This window comes from Toxorhynchites rutilus, chromosome 3 (genome assembly GCF_029784135.1).
Source record: "Toxorhynchites rutilus septentrionalis strain SRP chromosome 3, ASM2978413v1, whole genome shotgun sequence".
NCBI lineage: Eukaryota > Metazoa > Arthropoda > Insecta > Diptera > Culicidae > Toxorhynchites > Toxorhynchites rutilus.
In genome coordinates, this window is record NC_073746.1 from 76013503 (window position 1) to 76037905 (window position 24403).

Here is a 24403-nt window from a genome sequence, read left to right on the forward strand (position 1 = left end):
CCAGACACCAAGGTACTTGAAGGTCAATGATTGGGTAATGTTTCTGCCCAAAAGCATAAGTTGCAATTGGGCTGGGGACCGCTTTCGAGTAAACACTACCAGTTCTGTTTTCTGCGGCGAGAATTCTATCCCTAAGTTCCTTGCCCAAGAAGACAAGTTATCTAGGGAATTTTGCAATGGTCTTTGCAAGTTTTCGGCATGGGGACCTCAGACGGAAACCACACCATCATCTGCAAGTTGTCTTAGCGTGAAGTGAAGTTCATTTGCTTTTCTGACAACAAATTGTACAAGAAGTTATTCAAAATTCCAGGAAGTCCACATCTGTTCAGATTGTCTGACAGAATTTCTATGGAAACTGAATCAAAAGCTCCCTTAATATCCAAGAATACTGAAGCCAGTTGCTCCTTGTGCGCAAAGGCCAGTTGAATATCTGTAGAAAGCAACGCTAGACAATCGTTTGTTCCTTTGCTCTGAGGTTTCACGAGAAAGACCTTCGATGAAATTGCGCCAGTAACCGCGTTTTTTTTTGCTTTAACTAATTGTTTCAGCTGTATTTCAAGCTTTGAATATTCCTCGAAGTGTGTGGATGTTCCATGTCTGCGAAAAGCTTTGAAAGCATCAGATTTTTTTAAATACAATTTTGTGCATTCATCGTCCCAGCCAGGAAATCTTTTCTTTTAAATGAAGCACTTGGAACTTTTCTTTTTTGTGAAAAAGAAATGAAGCAGCCTTACGCCTTCTATCTCCACTTCTCGAGAAGGGATGTAGATGTGATACTCCCTATTAAAAACTTCGTGGTCAACAATCTTGTTGGCCACATCAAAAGTCGGTGCTTCTACACGCAGTTTGTCCGGTCTCTCTTTATGTATCGAGACGCCCTTATAATTACGCAGCAAATCTCTTGAAATATCAAGAGTTCTCAAAGCTTTTTCCTTGGGACGAAAAAATACAACCCATGGTGCCTTCGAGGACTGACGATAATAACGCGTCCGCGCAACATTGGCATCAGCAGATGTCATAACGGTTGCGCAGACGGTGCGCAACCGCCTATGAAAACGAAAAAAAAACTCGCACACACTCGCGCAAAAACTCAACTTAAAACTAACTTAGAATAAAAACTAACTTAAACTAAAAATTAGATCAAATCAAAAATCTTTTTGAAAAAAAACAATAATTTCGTAAAAAAAAATTAATAAATAAAAACTCAAAAAAAAATTTAGTCTGATGAGTTCGAACAACTTGAACAACCCTATTCAGGGAGCTATACAACGCCGCACGCTACGGTATAAGCACAATAGCGAGACGGCAAAAACTATTCTATTCTACTTCTCTGTTTGATGTTTGATGAAGATAGAAATGTGACGCTCAATGGAACCAATTCACAGAACACCGGTCCAGTGTCGCTGGAGAGGTGCTGCTTGTCACCAATGGTCGAAAGAAAAAAAACAACCAAAAATCACTTTGGCGGAGGGGAAAAAAACATTCCAGCTTCGATATTGTAGCGGAGGACGGACAATGTGTGTCCGTCTCTTGCAAATAATCGACGAGGAAAATGATGATAGATGAGATGATGTATTTTTAATCCTAGATTATCGGGTCCTGATCGCACAGAGAGAAAGGAAAAGTCACACTTCGGGCCTTATATTCCCATATAAAGGAATCTTTAAAATAAATACCTAATTCTCATGTAGAATGAACACGATATTGTGTTCTACCGCAATTTTCAATTAGATATAAAAAATATACTTTTAAACTAAGATTTCCGTGCAACGTGAGTTGCTCTTCACGATCGCTCTGGTCAGGAAATGAATACAGGTCGGACTCGATTATATACAGACTCGATTATATATGATTCGATTATATACAATTTTGGACTCGATTATATACAGTTTGGAAAAAAATATTTTGTTTTATATTTCAAACATGACTTATTTCAAGAAGAAATGTAACCTTTCAACGTTAAGATTAAATTTAAGTGGCTATTACATGTACAGTGGGATAAAAATCGTGATTTTTGATGAATCGAAAATCAAATTAAAAAAATACATGCAAAAAAACGAATAAAAAGAAATATTTTTTTGACTCGATTATGTACAGGATTCGATTATATACAGTGAAAAGAAATCAGAAACTGTATATAATCGAGTCCGCCCTGTACTTCTTTTAGTGATCGTTTCCATTGCCCTATATTCTCTCTCTCGCTTTTTCTCTTATTTCTCTCTCTCTCTGTTCCTTCATCTAAGTAGTGCGAGTCCCCACAACAACAGCAGAATGAACCATTCTTCTCATTGTCAGAAGCGGAATGAGCTACTACTCTCTGACACCGACACCGCTTCTAATTCCCTTGTTCGCTTCTCATGGAAATTCACCAGGATCGTGAATGTCAGATCCTTTGTTGAAGCCGCGTGGTCCTCCCATAACTGGAGCGTCTTCATGTCCAATTTGGAACACATCCAGTGCACTATCATTGCACTCCAATGTTCCGTCTTCTCTCCTAGTTGTTTCAGGATCTTTAGCCGCTGTTCGAATTCATCGACCAATGTATGAATTGCCGATGACGACTCCCTCTCTACCTTTGAGTACTCCATTAGCGCTTGAAGATGCCTTTTCTTCAGCAGATACTCTTTAGAGTACCGTTTCGTAATCGTATCCCATGCGATGGGATAGTTATCATTGGTAAGTGCGAGTGACTCGATGTTTAGCTGCTTCCCCCTTCAACGCTGACTTGAGATAATGGAACTCAATGGAGTCGCCGTTGAATTCCGGCAATGATATCTGCGGCAGTCGTACTCCAGTATGTGCTCCTACAGCGTGATCATTCCTCCCGATAGTACTATTTAAATCTGGAACCTCTGTTTCCCTCGGTAATTTTCCTTCAAGACAGCCCGTAGCCCGTAGTACAGCTTCTCGAATTTGGTATAAGCTTTATTGCAATCCTCCTCATAAGCACCCTTTTCATCTAGATTAGCAATATCTTCTTGTATCTCCTCGAATTCTTCGAATTTTGCCTCGATTGTCCAACCTCGATTGGACTTCCACCGTATGAGTATTTGGATCGAAATCCTCGAGAAATTGAGCATGTCGCTTTAAAGAAGCGATAATCCGCTCCCGCTTTTTGACCCTTTCTTTTATTTTTTTCTCAATCATTACCACAACCACTACCAGAACAGCAACTCAAAATACGAACGTTGACGATAGAAAAATAGAAAGGAAACCAACCAAGAAGCACTGCAAGTTACCACGTAAATCGCTGGACAGGTACTCACCTGAGCCCTGTCTCAACAAGGCCTTGTATTCAAATAAATGCAGCAGTAGTGTGCAGTAGTTAAACGTGAAATAATCGTCGTCGCAATCCAAGAAAATATATTGTTTCCGAATAAATGCCAAAAAGTGCAACCAGCAGTGCAGACTGTGTTGCAGCACAGTGCCCTCCAATGTAAAAAATTATGTATCCTTCCGTTGTTGTAGAGCGCGAGATGAATGTCGTCACGCTTTTCCCGCCGTTGATCAAATCCAACTCCAAGTTGTTTGCAGTAAATGCAGTAGATGCAATTGCTGCTGACCGAATTAGCTCTGGATGCGAAGATCCTAGCCAACAATGTACCGAAAAAATGTTCAATGAAGATACCATATAGCGCCACTCGAAGTTTGTAATTGATTAGACAGGCATTCACCTGAGGCCAGTCCACATTAGGCCTTGAATATCCAGAAATGAAATCTTTTTGTAACTCCAAATATCGGGTTTGAAATCTGCAGTCCTTCCAGCGATTTGTAGAATACAGCTTCTAATGCGATTTTTTATCCCCTCTGTTTTATTTTTATTATTAGGCTCATCTAGCAATTCAGCTGTAACAGAGCCGAATTTATCATGTACATATTTCTATTGTTGTATATTTAGTAGTCATTTAGGCGTAAATTATTCCTATTCCAATGATACACATTTTTATCTATTACACATAAGCCGTTTAGGCGCTAGAAAGTATTCCTATTTTTCGATACAAAACACATGTCGCATTTTTTCGAAGTAAGATATTCCTATTGTTCGGATGTTCACAGTTGGACACAGCGGGACTGTTGATATGAGGATTCCATTGTTGTGTTTATAAATAGCACCAATTACAATTGCAGCAGATCGATCGTATGTGGAGTGAGAGGCTGGGATCACCATCACATGATGATTGATGCATGGAAGTAGTAGCTAGAGTAATACACAAAGATGGTCAATTGAGGGTCCTGAGTTCTAAGCTCATGATTGTTCGCTTAGTAGCGGACACGCAACCAATTAGGCTACGAAGACCCCCTAATGCGATGTATGTATACCACCAGTCGATTAATGTTTCATGAACCCCTCCAAGTGAACGACTTATCGAGTGTTGCAATAGGGAGTCGTGCGACGTCACAAGCGGCAATCGTTTCAAGTTTATATGCAACTACAAAAAAACTCAAAAACACCAGAAAGTTTGCGCGAACAGATTGGAAAGCCGCTCACCTGTGGCCTGAGAAATATAGGCCATGTACTATTTCTTCCAACTGCTATCACGATTACTATCCGTTGTTTCGCGACTATTTCGTGTGACAAAAAAGCGACTAGCGTATGATGATGGTATGAGCTTTCCGTTGTTGCAGGAGAAGGTGGAGTCCACAGTCGATTAGCGTTACAACAGCAAATCCGTTGCTCCGTTGTTCTACAGCCTCTATTATTCTTCCGAACAATGTTCCGCCGATTTCAATGGCCATCTCCAGCCGCTGATCCTGGTTACGGCACCATAGAATGTAGACCTTCTCCTTGGTTCGTTGGCTGGAGAAACGTAGAGATCCAAGATCCAATAATAACACGCTCCAATTATATCGCACAACGACCTTTTACTTTTAGTTTTTTTTTCATTCATCTAATACTGAAAACAGCATAGTATCACTAGTTCCACAGTTCTTATAAAACTTCCCTTTTGTACATTAAATAAACTGCGTAATTTGATTAGTAATAGAAATGATATAAATTTTTAATCGTCTATGTTTGTTCAAGTTCGGTTGGCTACTTCTGACCGGTAATTTTATTAAATCTAATGTGCTGTATGTTTCCTTTCTATCTGTCCCTGCATGACTATCTAAACACTTCGATTTTATTCGTGTTATCTGTGTTATCATTATTATCAGTGTAGGTAGTAGTAGTGGTTAGAAATGTCCAAAATGTGATAACGGTATCTGTATAACAGTTTTAATTGTATCTCAATAATCCTAGATTTAAGGTTTAATTCTTTGCATGTATGTGTTGCGTATGAAAGTGGTGTGTTGTACAAATTTCTGTATGTGATTTATGCTAAACGGCTACACTATCCATTACTGTTCACATTTTCATTCATCTCTATTTCCGCGCAGTATTCATTCCCCTTTTCCGGTTTCAATATAGAGTATACTGTTGACCTAACCCTAACTATTGTATTTCGTATTTTATGGCACATTTTTTCACACACTTAATACAAATATTACAAACATGACGAATAAACAAAGTTAATAATACAAACGGTAACAAAACATGGTTCTGAACCACTCACGAAATGAGCCATTTGACCATCTCTAGTTTTTATTAATCGTAAAAAGCCATTGTGAGAGAAAATCCGTTCCTCGATTAAACAAACGAGGAACATAACACGACACTCTCTTTTTTTCGCTTTGATCAATCATTGTAATTAGACCCCGTTGAAACAGGCCAAAAATTCCACCTCCACAAAAACTCGCGAAAATTTAGCAACTAACACCACGGAGTAGGGAGGGTGGAGATGATGGCACCCTCCCTACTCCGTCTACAAAATGCATAAACTTCTCGAACAAAAAGTGAACTTGACAAAGCGCGTATGTTACGACGACAGAACGGTCATTTGCACCCACCCGGGCGTCCGGCTCGGATCGACGGATTAAGCAGATCTCTCCGCTGGGAAATCCCGAAGGACGGGTTGTGCCAAAAAAAAACTCGCTTTCGAATCAATAGAGCAATCACATCGTATGAAACGTAATGGGATGTAATGGTCATTTGTATTCTCTACCCGTATCCTGAATCAACAGGCGTTTGTGTGGAGATGCCCCGCTGGAAAGTGAGGATACTGAAAAAAAATCGGAGGAAGAAGGGAAGCTATAATTGATATATCTTGCCGGATGGTCTCAGCAGGGCGGTTGCTTGTTGAAAGAAGAACGATGAAATTGGTCTTTTTTGTTGAAACTTTTCAAGCTGCTGCTGCTGCTGTCTGGGGTAGGGGAAAGCCTTTAAAGAAGGGTTTGACGTGACTATCATCGGAGAAATAGCAAACGAGCCCCGAGCTGGTGATTTATTGCGAGAAAAAAAACGTATAGAATACAGTTTGGGATGCGGGAGGATGAGTAGCTCTCTGCCGGAAAGCAACAAGCGAATGCAATCTTCGTTTTCGAACCCATGTGCGGGCGTATAGCCGTATAGCTCGGAAGCATCAGTACCGTTCAGTACGACCTCAATTTTGCGAATCCACTAAGCCTTCCCCACATTTTTCTCGCCCGTTCCGAACTGGTGCTGCTGAATGATTCGAATCTACACGGTACATCGATTTTCAGCGAACAAATTGCATGTCGCGCTTATCGGGTTTGGATAGGGTAACATCTGTTTTACTCCTAGGCGAAATCGAATGTAACCAGGTCAATGCTTCGGTGATTATTAATGTACTGACCGATTCGAGGCGTGTATTAGAATCGGGAAATTTGCCTCGTGCGAGGGGCACAGACAGGCGTCCACCGAGGCGGCGGCGAACTGTTTACATTTCGCTTCTACTACGATTGGAGAATTGTTTACACAATTTGTGGCGTTTTTATTTATGGAACCCAAGTTCCAATGTTTGCATTGGATAGGTGGAAAACCACGCTGATGTCTCACCATCGGGAGTGGAAAGCGTTGGATGGTTTTTTTTTGCTTTCGTAAAACAATTGAGGAAATGTACAATTTGCACCGGCAGCGGCACCATTCGTTCGTTCGGGCGATGAGTGAAGTAATTAAAAAAGAATGTTTGTAGAAGAGAAACTATTAAAGTGTGGTCAACTTGTGGCAGCAGCAGGAAGGGACTCATTTCGAGAGGGAGATGATGTGGTCAGGAAGAAAGAGAGAGAATTGTTATGGATATAAAGTTTGCTCAATCAACTTTACTCGTTTTAGATGAATATTCGTTTTAGAATAAATATTCGAAAATGACAATCCAAGACAACATTTATAATGTAGTCAAATATAGCATTGAATTGTCAAATCTAAATCTTGATAAACAATATTGTAAAAATAAAATGCATAAATTGATGAAAATTTCTTCGTGATACGATACGATACCCGTGTCTATTGTTATACAATGCATTTAGTGATATTATGGCTCCCCGGGCAGAACCATATGTGTGCATAGCACTTATGAAATCAAATGTTTCAAATTTCTCAACGATGAATGACATGAATACTTTTTCACTCATCCCCGTGATATACGAATGGGCAATATAACAATCCTTCAGTGAATTATAAAACGCTTGTGATCAAAGGCAGCAAAAAAAATGGATAAAATGGAACGCTCCATCACGCTGTTCACCACGAAACAGCACTAACCGCAGTCACACGCTGTCTGCTGTATGAAATTTTAAACTCAATTTGGTCCAGTTGTAAACCTGGACAAACAAATCCTCCGGTGATTCGCCTCCATGTATAATGTCATACGTAATCAGAAAAACAGGTCAGCCTCTCCACTCGACCCCGAAGCCCAGTGGTGGATAGTGGTGTTAGGGTGGTGGCGCTGGCATTGTTCAAAACACCGTCGATCAACTCCGAGCAGAGCTTGCCCAAACCGATTAGCAGCCATCGGACCATGCTGGCTGCGAAAAGAGCTCCGTGCGGATTTGTACCCATCAAACAAATGAACAAAGGATTCCCTCTGAATTTGTATACACAATTTAATTCCGCCATGGTTTGATGCAGGTCACAACATACAACAGAAACAGCCAAACATAAAAGACAGTTCAACATGTTAATATTTCTCATCTCCTGCTTTGGCTTTCATCCATTCTGACAATTGTAAGCCACGAGCCATGTACTTACACCTGTTTCCTGTCTCCGCCTTCGTTGGAGGGTTCACAACTTGCAGCAATTGTGCTCCCCAGGTGTATGACACGATTATCGCTATCTCACTCTACCTACCGTCACCGCCTATCTCACTATCCCTCTGCTGTAAAAGTTCATCATCGACATCACGATATGTGAGATGGTGGTAAATTGGTAATTCGCGATGACGTCGACGTCTGGTGGCGACTTCAAGTTAGAGCCATAATTTGGGTCCCAAAATCGTTAGTGTAATCTCTACCAGATTAGAAGACACGGAGCCGGTTTTCAAATTTCAAAATTTGAATGAAAATTTTCACATTATGTTATTTAATTATTAGAAACACGTATTTCTGACTTTCATTCATCCATATGGTCATACAATTCCAACATTGTTGCTGATTTTTTTCTCTATAATATAAAGTTGTCTTCATAAACAATTTTCGTATGAGACTTTTTCCCCACCTGCAAACAAAAATGTTCTTAATTTAAACAGAATACTAATTTGATATGGAAAACCTAATTTTCATTCATAATTTTAATTTTGAAAACGTTCACTCCGACTGAAAATCAGCTGTTCTTTGACGCTCCCCTAAACTAGTAAACGAAGCTCACTGCCGTCAACGCGGATCGCTGTTTTGAAGAAAACAAATACTTCTGACGTGTGAGATGTTGGCACCAAAAACATGGCGGGTGCCATACGGCTGATGCTCCCTGTTTCTCTCACTTCACCTGGCGAAGGTGTCCATTCGAAACAACGTCGAGCTGAAAAACATATCGGATATAAATATAGTCTCCCATTGTTCGTTTCAACAAGGACTTAGCGGTTTCTCTCTAGCATGTATTTTTCGTAGCTGATCTTCTCCGTGGGGGTAGGCTCTGTAATTCACATAAGCCCTGTTTAGCCTTAAAACTACCATGCGTTTCCATGGAGCTAGTCCGGTTAGCAGGGTTACCATATCTATAGAATAATCCGTATTTATACAGACTTTCCAGTCTCTTTGAAACCAAGAATCTGTAGGTACAGATTACAGATTTGATTTGAGCTGAGATCCCTTCGTAGATCTATATAATGGTGAGAAATTTTTTTTTTTTTGAAAATTTTAAGGTTTCCATACAGATTTACAGATTTTTAAAAATAACGATCTAATATTAGTTATGGCTTGATCACAATAATATTTTTCCCAGCTCACCAATTTTATTCCTATAGCATTCGAATCAGTCTGAATGAGAATCATTTTGGCATTCATTTGTACCGTGTAATACTGCTTTCTCATATTCAATCCAAGGCGAAAAGATGCCAAAGTCTGCGTCATCAGCTAGCTTTATAATAGATAAATATCACTGTTTATCTTAAGCTACTAAAGCACAGTGATTGCGAATTTTTACATGGATACCATCAACATCGTCAAATTCAAGAGAACGGCTGATCAGATTTGAGTTGTCTATATATTGTTGTGTCTGTCTCCACTCAAATTAGAATGATAGAATGCTTTGAAGAATATAGGGTTGGGGAAAAAAAGTCGTATTTCTGATCTAAATTTGACGCTTTATTTAACATACTTAAAATTATCCAATTTAAGTCAAATATGCGCCGTTTTGTTCGCAAACTTGTTGCCATTTAGAAGGCAACTTCATTTTTTCCTTATTTGAAAAAAACTCAGACAGCCAGTTTTCGCAAGCCTCTTTTGAGGCCAACTTAGTATCACCAAGAGCGTTTTGTATGGACCGGAGGAGATGATAATCACTTGGAGTCAGGTCCGGACTATACGGTGGGTGCAATATAATATCACATCTGAGCTCCCGTAGCTTCTGGCGGGTAATCAAAGATGTGTGAGGCCGAGCGTTGTCCTGGTGGAAAACAACATCATTCCTATTGATCATTTCGGGCCGCTTCTGGTCAATCGCCTGCTTCAAACGGCCAAGCTGCTCACAGTAGAGAGCCGAGTTGAGGGTCTGGCCATAGTTGAGCAGCTCATAGTGGATGATTCCCTTCCAATCCCACCAAACACACAGCAAAACCTTGCTGGTCGTCAATCCGGGCTTGGCGATGGTTTGGGCCGGCTCACCGCGCTTCGACCACGACTTTTTTCGCTTTAGGTTGTCGTACGTGATTCACTTTTCATCACCAGTCACCATCTTCTTCAAAAATGGGTCGAGTTCGTTCCGTTTCAGCAGTGCATCGCAGGCATTGATTCGGTCTAAAAGATTTTTTTGCGTCAACTCGTGTGGCACCCATACATCAAGCTTTTTTGGAATCCAATCTTCTGCAAATGGTTCCAAACGGTTTTATGGTCTATACCCAGTTCCTGGCCAATCGATTGGCCTACCAGTACGGGGTCTATCTTCGACAGCCACTACACCAGAACGAAATCGATCAAACCAACGCTGTACTGTGCGAATCGTTGCAGTATCGGGTCCATAAACTACACGAATTTTTTCGGCCGCCTTCTGTGCAGTTTTACCTCGCAGGTAGTAAAAACGTAAAATATGGCGAATTTTTTGCTTGGTGGACTCCATCTTTGACACGCTATAACTTGAGACTGAAAAGGACAATCACAACACTGTCAAAACGACACTTGTAGCACAGATTGTCGTCTTTAAATAGCCGTATAGTATGGCTCGATGCGATAAATACAACACAAGATATGTTTAAGTGTTGTCATATATTGACAATATACGACTTTTTTTCCCAACCCAATATTATGTGTCATTTAATATAATGAATCGGGATGAAAAACCATGAGTTAAAAATCAATTTCGGATGTACTTAAGTAAGATTTTTATGCCATATAGTACGCCTTTATTGAATTCTAAGTGGTCATTCGAGTGATCATTCAGACTGGTTTCGAATCAGTAGACGAAACCAACGCGAAACTTTTTCCGATCTAACAATTTCATCAGACCGCTTAGTAATGACTTGATGTATGAAAGATGCTAAATATTGTTCTTAAGCTAATTGACAATCACATAATCAAGTTTTTTTATTCTTCTCGTTTTGTTCTGCAGAGAATGTTTCCATAGCAATGGGAAAAGCCGCGCGACGGTCAGTTGCGTCAGATCCGTCGTCGCCGACCTTATCCTTTTCGCATTCGTCTACCACGTCATCAACTGGCGCAGCATCTTCCTCAGGATCAGCTATAGCAGTACCCTCATTTGCGGACTCATCATTTATCGACAGAAGCCGCAGCAATTCATCCCCGTTTCGTGCATATCTACCTGATAACCCACCAAAAACCGCAACACTCCAATCAGCACCATCATTGATAGCAAGCAGCAGCAGCAGCAGCAGTAGCACTGTCGATCTACCGTTGGCCGCGGTGGGATCTTTTCATACATCGACCGCATCGCCGAGGCACACAACACCCGCATTTAGGTATGGCAAATCAAACATCGCTAGCATCACAGCCTCATAAACATAGTCATTATCATCCTTCTCCATTCCATAACCACTAATTTCTGATGCCGCTTTGTTAACCCCTCTCCCGTTCCTCGGGGTCTTCTCTATCAATGCCAAGCCTACCACATAGTATCCGCGTCTCTGTGTATGTTTACCCAGAGCAACAACGAATACATTCATGCATCGATAAACATAACCACAGTGGCGAACCGGAAAACAAACGAGGCAAAAAGGAAAATCGGCCGGTGGTCGGTGGGGTATTTTAAATTCACCCACGTGGTGAACTCACTGAGGTACTATTACACTAAATTGCAACAGAACTACATCCTGAATGAGTAGAAAATCAGTGGTCATGTGGTTGGGCTTTTCGATGGGTGCTAGTCGTCCTTTGGAACATTACAGTTCCAACACCCATTCGTGTGATTACGATTAGCTAACATTATCAGAGGAATGTTGAAAACGATTTGCCCATGATAATGTCGAATTTCGGTTAGGAATATAAACAAAAATTTCTACATTCGTATAAAGAGGTCATCTCTGCCGATTCCCCCAAAAAACTAAACAAATGACCAAATGAACAAATGAGCAACATTGGTAGTGGCAAATTCAACAGGCTTGTCGGAAATAAATGTTATCAAAGTAATCTACATCACCAGCCAAATTGCAGGCTGGAAATCAACTTCCACCACCTCCTAGACACGCCACCGTGGCAAAATATATAGCGAGCAATATTAACACGGATTTCCTGTGCCTTTTTACTCCGCGTCGGTTCGGTCATCAAGTGGCCGCCGTATCTCAACACTCTTATCTGACAGCTTTAAAAGCCTGTTTGATCTATTACTTGTCACGGCGGAAAAGGTCGTCCTACGCCAGAAGCAGACATTGAAGGTTAGAAAAAAAAGGCCGCCAGCGCTGTTCATCAAACACGCTGAGTCCTTTTTTACAACTGAGCTTAGCTTTTAGTGTAATGGATGCAAATGGTGATAGTAAGCTTCTGACCGGTACCGTTGGCAAACAAATTTCTCTTGGATTAAAGTATACGAATGTTTGAAGGAATGTAAAAAAGAAAAACGAGAATAATTTTCTTATAATCAATCATTTGAGCGAGCTCAGTACTCATGCGGCTAAACATCGTGGTTATGTTTATCGGTTCATCGTTTTCAAACATGCTTGTACTCAGTCTAACGTTTCGTTACTTTTCTTTCTAATTTCATCTTCTTCTCTCTCTGCTGGATCTATTCTAATTTTCATTACCGTATATACTACGATTTCGCTGTTCTTCGGTGTGTCTAAAACCATTTCACACGTTACGGTTCTACATGCTCTTTTGGTAAAAAAAAAAACGTATGCTACAACTACTCACTCTATTCTTCGCGCCTGACTGTATCTGTATCTGCATCTTTTCGGTGTATGTGTGTCATCTCTATTCTCTCGCAATGGTCGCGCAAACAATAGTGCTAGCACTGCCACGGCTACCACTATCCAAACGACAAGCCCGGATAATAGTGGCAATAGTAATGACGGTGCAGCAGCTAGTGCGCCCGGCAATCTAACCGAAAGTGTCGACGTCAGCCCTCACCAAGGCCTCACCACCTCACTCACATTGCCCTCGTCTCGTCTCTGCAGCAATCAAACACAGGCGGAACGGAAGCGGGAGCAGATGCGGATGGAGTTCTACGCGACGTACGACGTCATGACCGGCGTCCGGATAGCGGCCACCCTGGGTGGCTTCTTTGGCCTTATGGTGTTCCTGGTGATCTACAAGAGTCGGAGTCGATCGACGACGAAGGCGCTCAAGGTAAGGCTCGATAACGCGACGGTGTTTATGGCTAGAAACTCAAGTTAATATTGCTTGGAAATGATCAAATATTCATGAACGCGAACATTTACGAACAATAATTTACGTTTCAATAAAAGGCGTAGGATTTGTTTCTCGAAATAAAAAAATCAATTCTTGAGATGTCTTTGAAAAATTGTTTTATGGAGACATAGGGATTAAGTGCGGAACAGAAAATCTTCGAAATGGCGCTGCATCGGTTTTTGTTGCCCTTTCATATTTTTTTTCTAAGCTTTCATTCATTTTTTTCGCTCAAATGGGCCCCGATAAATGACATTAATGTTCCTCCAGAGTTGACAATTTTTAGGGTGGTTGACATAGATTTTATCCTGAAAATAGCACAAAAAAAAACAAACTTGTTGTGTTAATTCGTAGAGTCCAATGTCTCCGAAAGGTGAATCTTCGTGCGCAACAGCTCGGTTGTTTCGCGACTTGTAGGACACGTAGCGATATCTTCCTGGAAGCAAATATTGTTCATCTCCATATTCTCGAATTACGCCATTGTAAAAAGGTTTACCATGTACAATAGAACCTTAATTACCTGTGAGCGGATTATCCGCTGAAGCAAGTTCTATAGTAATTCAATAGACCTTTCCGAAATTTGTCAGTGAGTGGTAGGCTCTTGATCTTTTGTTTTGGTCATGGCTTGCACATTATCGGACCACTGGTATACATGGCCTTACAGATGGATAGTTGAATGATTTCTGTATTAATAAAACATAGTTTTCATGCCGAAATATATTTTGCTCACGTTTGCACTACATTTTTAGTTCTCTGGTGCGCTATTGGCGACATTCGTGACGCTGCCAGACTATTCCGCGGATAATCGGGGTTCTACTGTACATCATTTCCAAAAACGAAGAATCCAATGGCACCGCTGAAAATACATTCTGAACCAGTCAGCGATTCGTTGAAGGCGTATTAGCATCTCCTGTAGACTCCCAGTATTTCCGAAGCTTACAATTTTGCTTGTTAACGTACCGATTAACGTGAGAATGGGCCTCATCCGAAACCCCAATTCTCTTGCAATAAACATACATGCAAATTATGCATAATGAGTAATTCCAAATGGAATCGACAAATGACAAAACATGAGTATTTTTGATTCGAATGAAAGTGTGTATTCCGTTTGGGTTAGAGGAAATATGAGTTTTCCACAGCAATTGGAAATTTTTTGACTCAAGCGCAACTTTTAAAAAGGGCGTATCGATTTGAGTAAGAGAAATCTTTGATAATTTATATCTCAAAAACTATGAGTCGTACCGAAATAGTGTCTTAGAAAGAGTTATAGAGTATTGATGGTTGAATGTGAAAAAAATGTACACTGAGAAAAAAAATTAGTACTCTTTTTTTTATTTACAAAATAAAAATTAAATTTGCAATATCCAAAATACATATTTTTTAATTTTTTTTAATTTTTTCATACAAAATAGAAGTCATGCAGAAAATTAAAAAAATGAGCCCAAGATGGTAAAACTATTTTTGACGAACTTTGTGGAACATCGAATTTTTAGGAATTTCCGAAACTTCGAATTTTGTATGTTAACAATCATTTTTAGCCACAAATTATGAATCCTGATGTGATTTAAAATAAAAAAGGTTATTATCAATCTCCTTCTAAATGTAGCCATTCTCGAAATATTTAAAGAAATATTTCTAATTTATTGTCTTTTTTATAGTAAATAATCCTATTTAATATGTTTGTCGTGTTATACCGTCATGTTCATCAAATTTTATGAATTTGCTTATAATTTCCAACAACTTTTCGAAATACATCATCATGGTTCATTTTTTGACTCAAGCGTAACTTTTGAAAAGGGCGTATCGATTTTAGTAAGAGAAACCTTTGATAATTTATATCTCAAAAAATATGAATCGTACCGAAATAGTGTGTTAGAAAGAGTTATAGAGTATTGTTGACTTATTTGAAAAAAATATACACTGAGAAGAAAAATTAGTACTCTTTTTTTTTATTTACAAAATAAAATTTTAATTTGCGATATCAAAAAATATATATATTTTTTATATTTTATATATTTTTATATTTTTTATAATTTTATCAATTTTTTATTATAAAATAGAAGTCATGTAGAAAATTAAAAAAATGGGCCCAAGATGGTAAAACTATTTTTGACGAACTTTGTGGAACATCGAATTTTTAGGAATTTTCGAAACTTCGAGTTTTTGTATGTTAGCAGTCGATTTTAATCACAAATTATGAATCCTGGTGTTATTTGAAACAAAAAAGATTATTATCAATCTCCTTCTAAATGTAGCCATTCTCGAGATATTTAAAAAAATATTTCTAATTTATAATCTTTTTTATAGTAAATAATCTCTTTTAATATGTTTGTCGTGTTATACCGTCATGTTAATGAAATTTTATGAATTTTCTCATAATTTCCAACAATTTTTTTGATTGATTGTTTTTTGTATTAAGATCAAAAAGATTTTGTTTTAAATAATATCAGGATTCATAATTTGTGATTAAAAATGAATGCTAACATACAAAAACTCGAAGTTTCGAAAATTCCTAAAAATTCGATGTTCCACAAAGTTCGTCAAAAATAGTTTTACCATCTTGGGCCCATTTTCTTAATTTTCTACATGACTTCTATTTTATATGAAAAGATTGAAAAAAATATAAAAAAATATGTATTTTTTGATATCGCAAATTAAAATTTTATTTTGTAAATAAAAAAAAGAGTACTAATTTTTCTTCTCAGTGTATACTTTTTTTCAAATTAAGCCAACAATACTCTATAACTCTTTCTAACACACTATTTCGGTACGACTCATATTTTTTGAGATATAAATTATCAAAGATTTCTCTTACTCAAATTGATACGCCCTTTTCAAAAGTTACGCTTGAGTCAAAAAATGATCCATGATGATGTATTTCGAAAAGTTGTTGGAAATTATAAGCAAATTCCTAAAATTTCATTAACATGACGGTATAACACGACAAACATATTAAAATGGATTATTAACTATAAAAAAGACAATAAATTAGAAATATTTCTTTAAATATTTCGAGAATGGCTACATTTAGAAGGAGATTGATAATAACCTTTTTTGTTTTAAATCACATCAGGATTCATAATTTGTGGCTAAAAATGATTGTTAACATTTTGTATGTTCGAAGTTTTTGTATGTTTCGAAGTTTCGAAAATTCCTAAAAATTCGATGTTCCACAAAGTTCGTCATAAATAATTTTACCATCTTGGGCCCATTTTTCAAATTTTCTGCATGACTTCAATTTTGTATGAAAAAATTAAAAAATATGTATTTTGGATATTGCAAATTTAATTTTTATTTTGTAAATAAAAAAAAGAGTACTAATTTTTTTCTCAGTGTACACTTTTTTCAAATTCAACCATCAATACTCTATAACTCTATATAAATTATCAAAGATTTCTCTTACTAAAATCGATACGCCCTTTTCAGAAGTTGCGCTTGAGTAAAAAAATTCGCAATTGCTGTGAAAAACTCATATTTCCTCCAACCCAAACGGAATACACACTTTCATTGGAATCAAAAATGCAAGTTTTTAAAATCTGCATTTTTAGGACGATTTCATTTGGAATTGCTGTAATCCAAACCGAGATATACAGCGCTGCTGGTGATTGTCTGGCTTCAATTCTTTTGCTAATGGGATCTTTTTGTTATGGATTCCAAAATACTTCTCGCAAAACTTTTGAAAAGATCCTATGTAACATTTACATTAACTCGAGAAAATCGAAGCTGAAGATCGGAGCATTGTTCCGTGAATTGTTTAAAAGGAATCGATCTTTATCACTACTTTAACCACTAACATTCAAAAATTACTCTGAAAAACCAATCGTAACTGTTATTCAGTAATTTAAGTTTACAGTTGATGCCTCAGAGCAAAAAAATGGAACATTGGTCGTTTTGAGTGATCGCGTTTGTGCATTGGACAAATTACGTTGCATGATAAGAATATGAAAATAATTACTGAACAACATTCCAAATACCTGCACTTCGTGCCAAAGGCAGTGTATTATTGTTAACACTCGTTGAATTGCGGTAAAAGTGATAAGAATACCCGAAAGAAAGGAAAACCCTAGATGACCGAAGTACAATTTTGTGTTGTTTTGATTGCTTGTAACTTCGGACATTTCGAGCGCCAAAAGAAAATGGCATCCGAAGTAACAGTCGAATGCTTAAAATCCGAATCTGTACATTGGACATTTTTGCATCGGTGATTGAGAGGTGAAAAAAGGTATATACTTCAACGATTGTTTTTGTAATACATTCAATGACTGATAACTAATAGTGTGCATCCATTAACTCGATTTGTTTACATTTGTTACATAGGATATTTTCAAAAGTTACGCGAGACTTCATCAATTTTCAATGCGATGTATCTGTATAGACGGCAAGTTTGTGGTTTTGGGTTTTCTTTTGTAATTTTCAATTGCTATGCTATATGCTGCTATATTTTCTGTCGAGCGTCCGGGACAAATACATTCAGATATCTCCATATCAAGTACTGAGTCTGTCTCTAGGGATTTTTTGGTTATATTACCACACATCCTAAGAAAGCACATGAAGACAGTCAAAGTTGACACCAATTTTGCATATTGAACGTGGACTTTCGCAACCAAATTGAACCAACCTACTATTCGCTTCTATCTCAAGAAAAAGCTCTTATTTGAAAATATGTTCAACCCATTTATAAAAAAACAGATAAACCATTTAACAGATCGATACAAAACATTCAGGTATGAGGTGAGCGAATAAAGACATGAAAGTCAACGATGTTCCCAGAAAAAAAATATTTCTATATAGTAGAAACCGCCGGAAAAAGGGAAAAATAATCGCATAGTTGACGAAAGATTGTGTTAAGATATTTTATGCATGTTGATTTTCAAAAAGTTCGACAAGACACGCCTTACGGTCTACACAAATGTATGAGGAATGAGAGGCTCTTATATTAACCCTCTTTTAACAATTTTAGCTTTGAAAATATTAAAATTATATATATTGCAATAGATTGTTAGAATGTGCCCATATGGATTGGTGCAAAAATCTGCTAAAGTGCCTAAAATTAAATTCTATAAAGAAGTATTAATTTCTATAAAAAAGTTATTCAAAAAACAATAATATTAAGTACCATTTCAGATTGCAATGAAACTTTGTGTTTTATATAAAGTTTTAAGAAATGTATATGAATAGACCATATAATTATCAATGAATCATCCATGCATCGGAAGAAGGACACTTTGCTTCTTTTTTTTTTCCTAACAAAAACTTTTTCATAATTTTTTAAAAAAAAAACTAGAAGTGGGTTTCATCTATTCCAAACCGCAAGGTAGTAGGACATAAGACTACCGCTGGCACGGTAATCATTTGTTTGAAATTGCATCTGATTCAATTCTCAATCAATGAATTTTTAACGATTGCTGAATATTTTATTGTTAGTGTGTGAGTGGATGAGTAGAAGTATTAACATAAAATTCAACTATTTCGAACTTGTTGGTATTTCAGAAAAGAACCGTTGGGTTTGCGTGGCTTTGTGAAAGCAACTGATGCAGTTTGATACATAATTCATGTTTGCTCTTGGTGCTCTTGGATACGATTGCACCACGGGACCGAATGCGCAAATACTCTTTCGCTCAAGCGCATTTACAAGCGAACAGTCTCTTATATTCATTTCACGTGTAAGCAAAACAGAATCTTAATGGATGGCCGGGCTGGCATCCGCTTATATACAGATTTATGTTGCAAAGAAAATACCACTCCGTTCAGCCAGCAAAGTGGTGTTAGCGTTCAAAACCTTGCACTCCAAGCGTCACGCTCTCGTTTTCGGAACTACACCCATGTCAACATGTCAATCGTGAGAAATTACACACAAAAATGTTACGAGTGAAACATTAATAGTAACGGGTGTTCAATAAAAAATGAGAATTTCTTCAGTGATATAGTAAAAACAAAAAAAAAATATTTCAAGCAATTCAGTATTTTTTTAGCCTTTCTATAAAAAAGTAAAGAGCGTATTTTTTTTCTCACCGAGAGAATTGCTCTCTGGGGCTCCTGGAAACGGGTTGCTCGATTCTTTCCGCTCGGGTGCTGTCAGTTCGATCAAAGATGGCGTCGAAACAACAAGCACACGCCTGCTTCGAAACCAGAGAAAGTTAGCAAAAAAAAGGTTACAGTACATCAATTTCGGGACGAAAATGAACCGGTGAGCACTGTTTACCGGATCCTTGCATCCCGGAACATCGAGCGGAAGACCGGTAGCCGGCCGTCCTGCGAAGATCATGACGAAAAAGAAGAAAGAATCTCTGAAAAAGCTGTTCGACAACAAAGACGGTATGAGTTTGCGTGACGCCGGCCGAAAATTTAGCTGCTCCCATTCTTACATCAACAGAACCCTCAAGCAGGAGGGTATCATCTGTCGGAAGAAGACTAGGTACCCAAAGTACACAGACGAGCAGATAGAAACCGTGAAATCTCAGTGCTGGGGGAGGACGGAGAATTATCGCGGGACGTCATTCGTGCTGGACGACGAGAGTTATTTTCTGCTGTCAAAGTTCCACATTCCCGACAATGACGGGTACCATACCAGGAACGAGGTGTCCACACCCTCCCGGGGTGAAATACAAATTGTTTGGGTGTACATCGCATTGGATATTCTTAAAACTATCGTTGTTTGAGGAGGCGATCTAGCGTAGTGGTATCATCCATGTCTCTCACGCTAAAGGTCACGAGTTCAATTCTCACTCCCGACATTCTTCCAAAAATGGATGTAAAAGTGACGAACCAGCCAAATGAGTTGAAAGTCACTATAATACAGAAAAAAAAACTATCGTTGTTTCTGCATTTTTGAATACTCAAAGCAATAATCATCATATCGCCGAAGGCCAGCGGAACCGACCCCCCACTATACGGGGTCGGTATTCGCTGGCCCAACAACGGCGTGTTCCAGTTCTTCCAGATAGTAGTGGCCCACATACAAAAATTCCACAATGGAAAACACCATTTCAAAAAGCTTGGAACTTTATCGTATTTCAGCTCCGACAAATATTCGACAACACAACTTGGTTGTGCAGTCCACTGATCATTCAACAAGAGCCAACGGTTGTACCGCTCATAACAACTCTACACGAGCTGATGATTGCGCCGGCTAGTGACCATTCTATCCTGGATTCCTCGAGTTGAGAAAGACGCACCGCGCTAGATATGAGGTACAGACTAGGGGGGCGTTGCTGATTAATGGTCAGCTGCATCCCAATAGGAAGTATCCCGTGTCGGGCACACGTACAGAGCATCGAAGACTGCGACATACCAATTATGAGAACACTTGTATTACTAACCTCGAGTCAACCGCGAGTAATCGGTTACATATTACTAACATAGTTGTAAGCAAACATTGTCAAAATATTGAACTCCCGGCCCCGTTAGGCTGACGCCATATGAGCCTTAATAAAATATATATTTTGGATAAAAAAAAAACACAACTTTCCTCAAGGATCACAGCGGAGAAATTAAATTTAAAATTAAGAAATTCAAATACAAGCATAAGTTTGAGAAGAAAGTCATGCTGTATATTGCAATCTCCGACTAAGGGATTTCAAAGTCCTGGTTTAACAAACCGAGCGGACTTGCTATCAACCAGAAGGTGTACCAGGAGGAGTACCTGGAGAAGATTAAGGTTCCGTTCTTAGATGAGAATCATTCTAATGGGAAGTACGTCTTCTGGCCAGACAAGGCATAATGGGAAGACGCCAAAAAGATGTTGGCGTACCGCGAGGAAAAACAGATACCGTACATACCCAAGGAACGGAACCCGACCAGTTTGCCCCAGTGCCGTCCGACCGAGGATTTTTTCGGCTCTCTCAGTGCTCTGATGTACAAGACTAATTGGCGGGCCATGGACACCAAGCAACTGACCACAAGGATCCGGATGTGCATCCGGAAAATGGATGCCAGTGCCGTCCAGCGCTCTTGTGAGAGCATCTACATCAAGTTGCGCCGTTCGACTGAGCACGGCCCCTTTGCCAACATTCGCTGATTTTTTTTTCAAGAACATCCGTTATAATTTTAATACAAAATACTGAATTGCTTGAATTTCTGTTTTTTCCAATATCACTGAAGAAATTCTCATTTTTTTATTAAACACCCGTTATAAGAGAAGGGTGGAAGATACAACATTCAAAAGACGCTTCGCGCTTCGATGCAACATGATTCTCTGAGTGGCGCATAGCAACTACATTCCCATATAGAGAATCATGTTGCTTCGAAGCGCGATGCATATATAAGAGAAAGGTGGAAGATACAAGATTTTTTTTTTTCTAGAGGCGAATGAACTGAAAAGTTTAAACCCTATTAAAGCCAAAAAGAAGAAGAAGATACAAGATTTCTAGAGACGAATGAACTGCAAAAGTTTAAAGTCTCTATAATACAATACCTTACCTTACAAGATTCATTCACGCTCCGACCAGCGTGATGTGTTGACGGTGAGAGTTTATTTGGAAATGTTGTATAACTTTTGAACTACTGGACCGATTTAGATAACAAATTAAAGCCAATGACCTAGTTTTGTTTAAAAAAACATTACACATAAAAAAAAAGATTTTGTTTTCTTAATTATTGATTGTAATTGCTTTCATAACTTACGTGGATTCAGAACTAAGGTTACTATATTTTTAATTTTTTTTCTTGAAAGCTGAGATGTTGAGCTGAGCTGAGATGAGGTGTTTTTTTTTGTTTTCGAGTGATTTTGCAAAGTTAACATTTTTTTCAGTTTTCGTTCAGGAGGCGATCTGGCGTAGTGGTAACATCCGTACCTCTCACGCTCAAGGTCACGAGTTCAATTCTCACTCCCGACATTCTTCCAAAAATGAAAGTTAAAAGTGACGAACCAGCCAAAATGTGTTGAAAATCACTATAATACAAAAAAAAGTTTTCGTTCAATATTCCTATGCGACTAGACAACATCTATGCGACTAGAATCCAATTTTTATGCATATGTGATATTTCATGTGGCTTCAAATTGATATATCGATCATCTGAATCGGCCCGGTAGTTTAAAAGTTATGAATTGGAAAAAAAGGCATTTTTGAAAAAAAAAAAAAGGAAAAATGTTTTTTCGGACCATCGGTTAATTTTTAAAAATCATAACTCAATAACACAAAATAACGCATCTCTGAATTTTGGATATGTTATCTAAAAAAAATCTTAGCTTTCGAGAAAAAATATAAAAAAGTATAACGCCCTTGGTCCCGAGACAACTTAAACTATAAAAAAAAATACAATCAATAATTACCAAACCAGAATACAAAATTTCTGCAAGTATAATATTTTTCGAAAAGAGACTAGCTAGTTGGCTTTAATTTGATATGTCGATCATCTCAATCGGTGCATTAGTTCAAAAGTTATGAGTTTTAAAAAAAGTAATTTTTGGAAAAAATGAAAAAAAAAATATCTTTCGGACCACCCTAAAATGGAAATGGCCACCTATTTAATTTGATATGAATCATCGGTACGGTACAGTAGTTCAATCATCAGAATCGGTACAGTAGTTCAAAAGTTATGAAATTAAAAACAGTAATTTTTGTGAAGAATGGTAAAAAATGATTTTCTCGGCAACCCTAAAATGGAAATGATCACCCTAATGATAAAAAATACAGATTTAATGTTTTTGGATAGAGAACAGAACAATCACTTTTCCCGAAAATCTGAGAACCGCTATATCGGTTTGACATGGAATGGCTGTATATAAACACCAGCTGACCCGGCAAATTTCGTCCCGCCCAAAATTTGTTTTTTGTTATCAATACCTTCAAACATTCACGTTTTTTTACTAAGCGCGAGTTCATGAGTCCAATCGCAGAACTGTTCATTGATTGATATTCTCATCGATCCCGTTGAATTTACCTTCTACTAAAAAATTCCTAGTACTTCTACCAAAACTCATCATTCTAATATCAGATTATTTTCAGACACGCTTCTCGTTCAAGATTTTTCAACCACTTGCAAATGACATGTTTCTCCGTTACATGGAATAAATGTTTGATACAGAAAATATGATAGAATAAAGACAGACCCCTCCCCTCTTCTCCCCTCAGAGAGACGGGAGGAGTGTCTATTCGCCATAGAAACAGAGAAGAGAAGTGGAACATGAGAGAAAAAAGTGGCAACGATTTATGGCAAGAAAATGTAAACAGTGAAAAAATTGACAGATGGTTTACGCTCTAAAAATTGTTAAGATGTCTCTAAAACGGTGGCAGACGTCATATATAAGGTGGGAGGTTCATATATAACGTTAATAATGATAGCATCATCCTAATAAACACGGCGAATGGAATAGAAATTACGAACAGAAAATTGAATAAAATATAGATATAGACGCTGAAAGTGCTGTGGACAAATATTATAATGCATTTTTATCGGTTTATGTATAATGTCGTTAATATTTACATTATCAAAATAAACCCATATGTATTGTAATCACAACTTGCTGTGCTATTCATAACAACATTTATGGTCGTATTCCACCAATGATGACAAATGTGTAATTTACGAATGAAGCTTCGACATAGAAACTGGACATTGAATAAAAAAAATAAAATGTGGTAAGAGCATCAGTTGAAATATTTGAAAGCATTCTCATCGAAATAAAATGAATGATAATATAATTATACGATTAGGTAATGTATGTACGCTTAAAAAACAACATAAAAATATGATTTCTGAGTTAATTTTATTTTTTTCAGTTTCGAACACCATTAAAAAAGCTATTTTTATTTTTCAAAATACCCTCTGTTGGAATCTAGGATTGTTTCTAGAATTAATAAAACGTTAATATCAATTAGTTTCTAGTAATTAGCTTTTTAGTTGCCGGGGAAATTAACATCAAACTATATTTTTTTAGTGTTATATATACATATATATATATTCCATGCCAAACCGATATAGGGCCTGATCACGAACGTCACTTCACGGTGAGAACGAAGTGAAGTGCATACCAATTACTTACAATCCATTTCGTTTTCACCGTGAAGTGACGTTCGTGATCGGGTCCATAGTGGTTCTCAGATTTTCGTGTAAATTG

At 37.9% G+C, this 24403-nt stretch overlaps 1 protein-coding gene across 4 annotated transcripts in view; it reads left to right on the top strand.

The window, feature by feature from the left end:
* The window catches only part of LOC129780539 (uncharacterized), a 315512-nt gene that overhangs the window by 260952 nt on the left and 30157 nt on the right, over positions 1-24403 (top strand). For 3 of the 4 annotated variants that reach the window (XM_055788907.1, XM_055788908.1, XM_055788909.1), the window contains 2 exons: positions 11096-11462; positions 12942-13284. In XM_055788907.1, coding sequence (XP_055644882.1) covers positions 11113-11462; positions 12942-13284 — 693 coding nt within the window. In that variant the 5' untranslated portion in view covers positions 11096-11112. The remainder of the gene's footprint in view (positions 1-11095; positions 11463-12941; positions 13285-24403) is intronic. The other variant, XM_055788910.1, reaches the window with a different exon arrangement.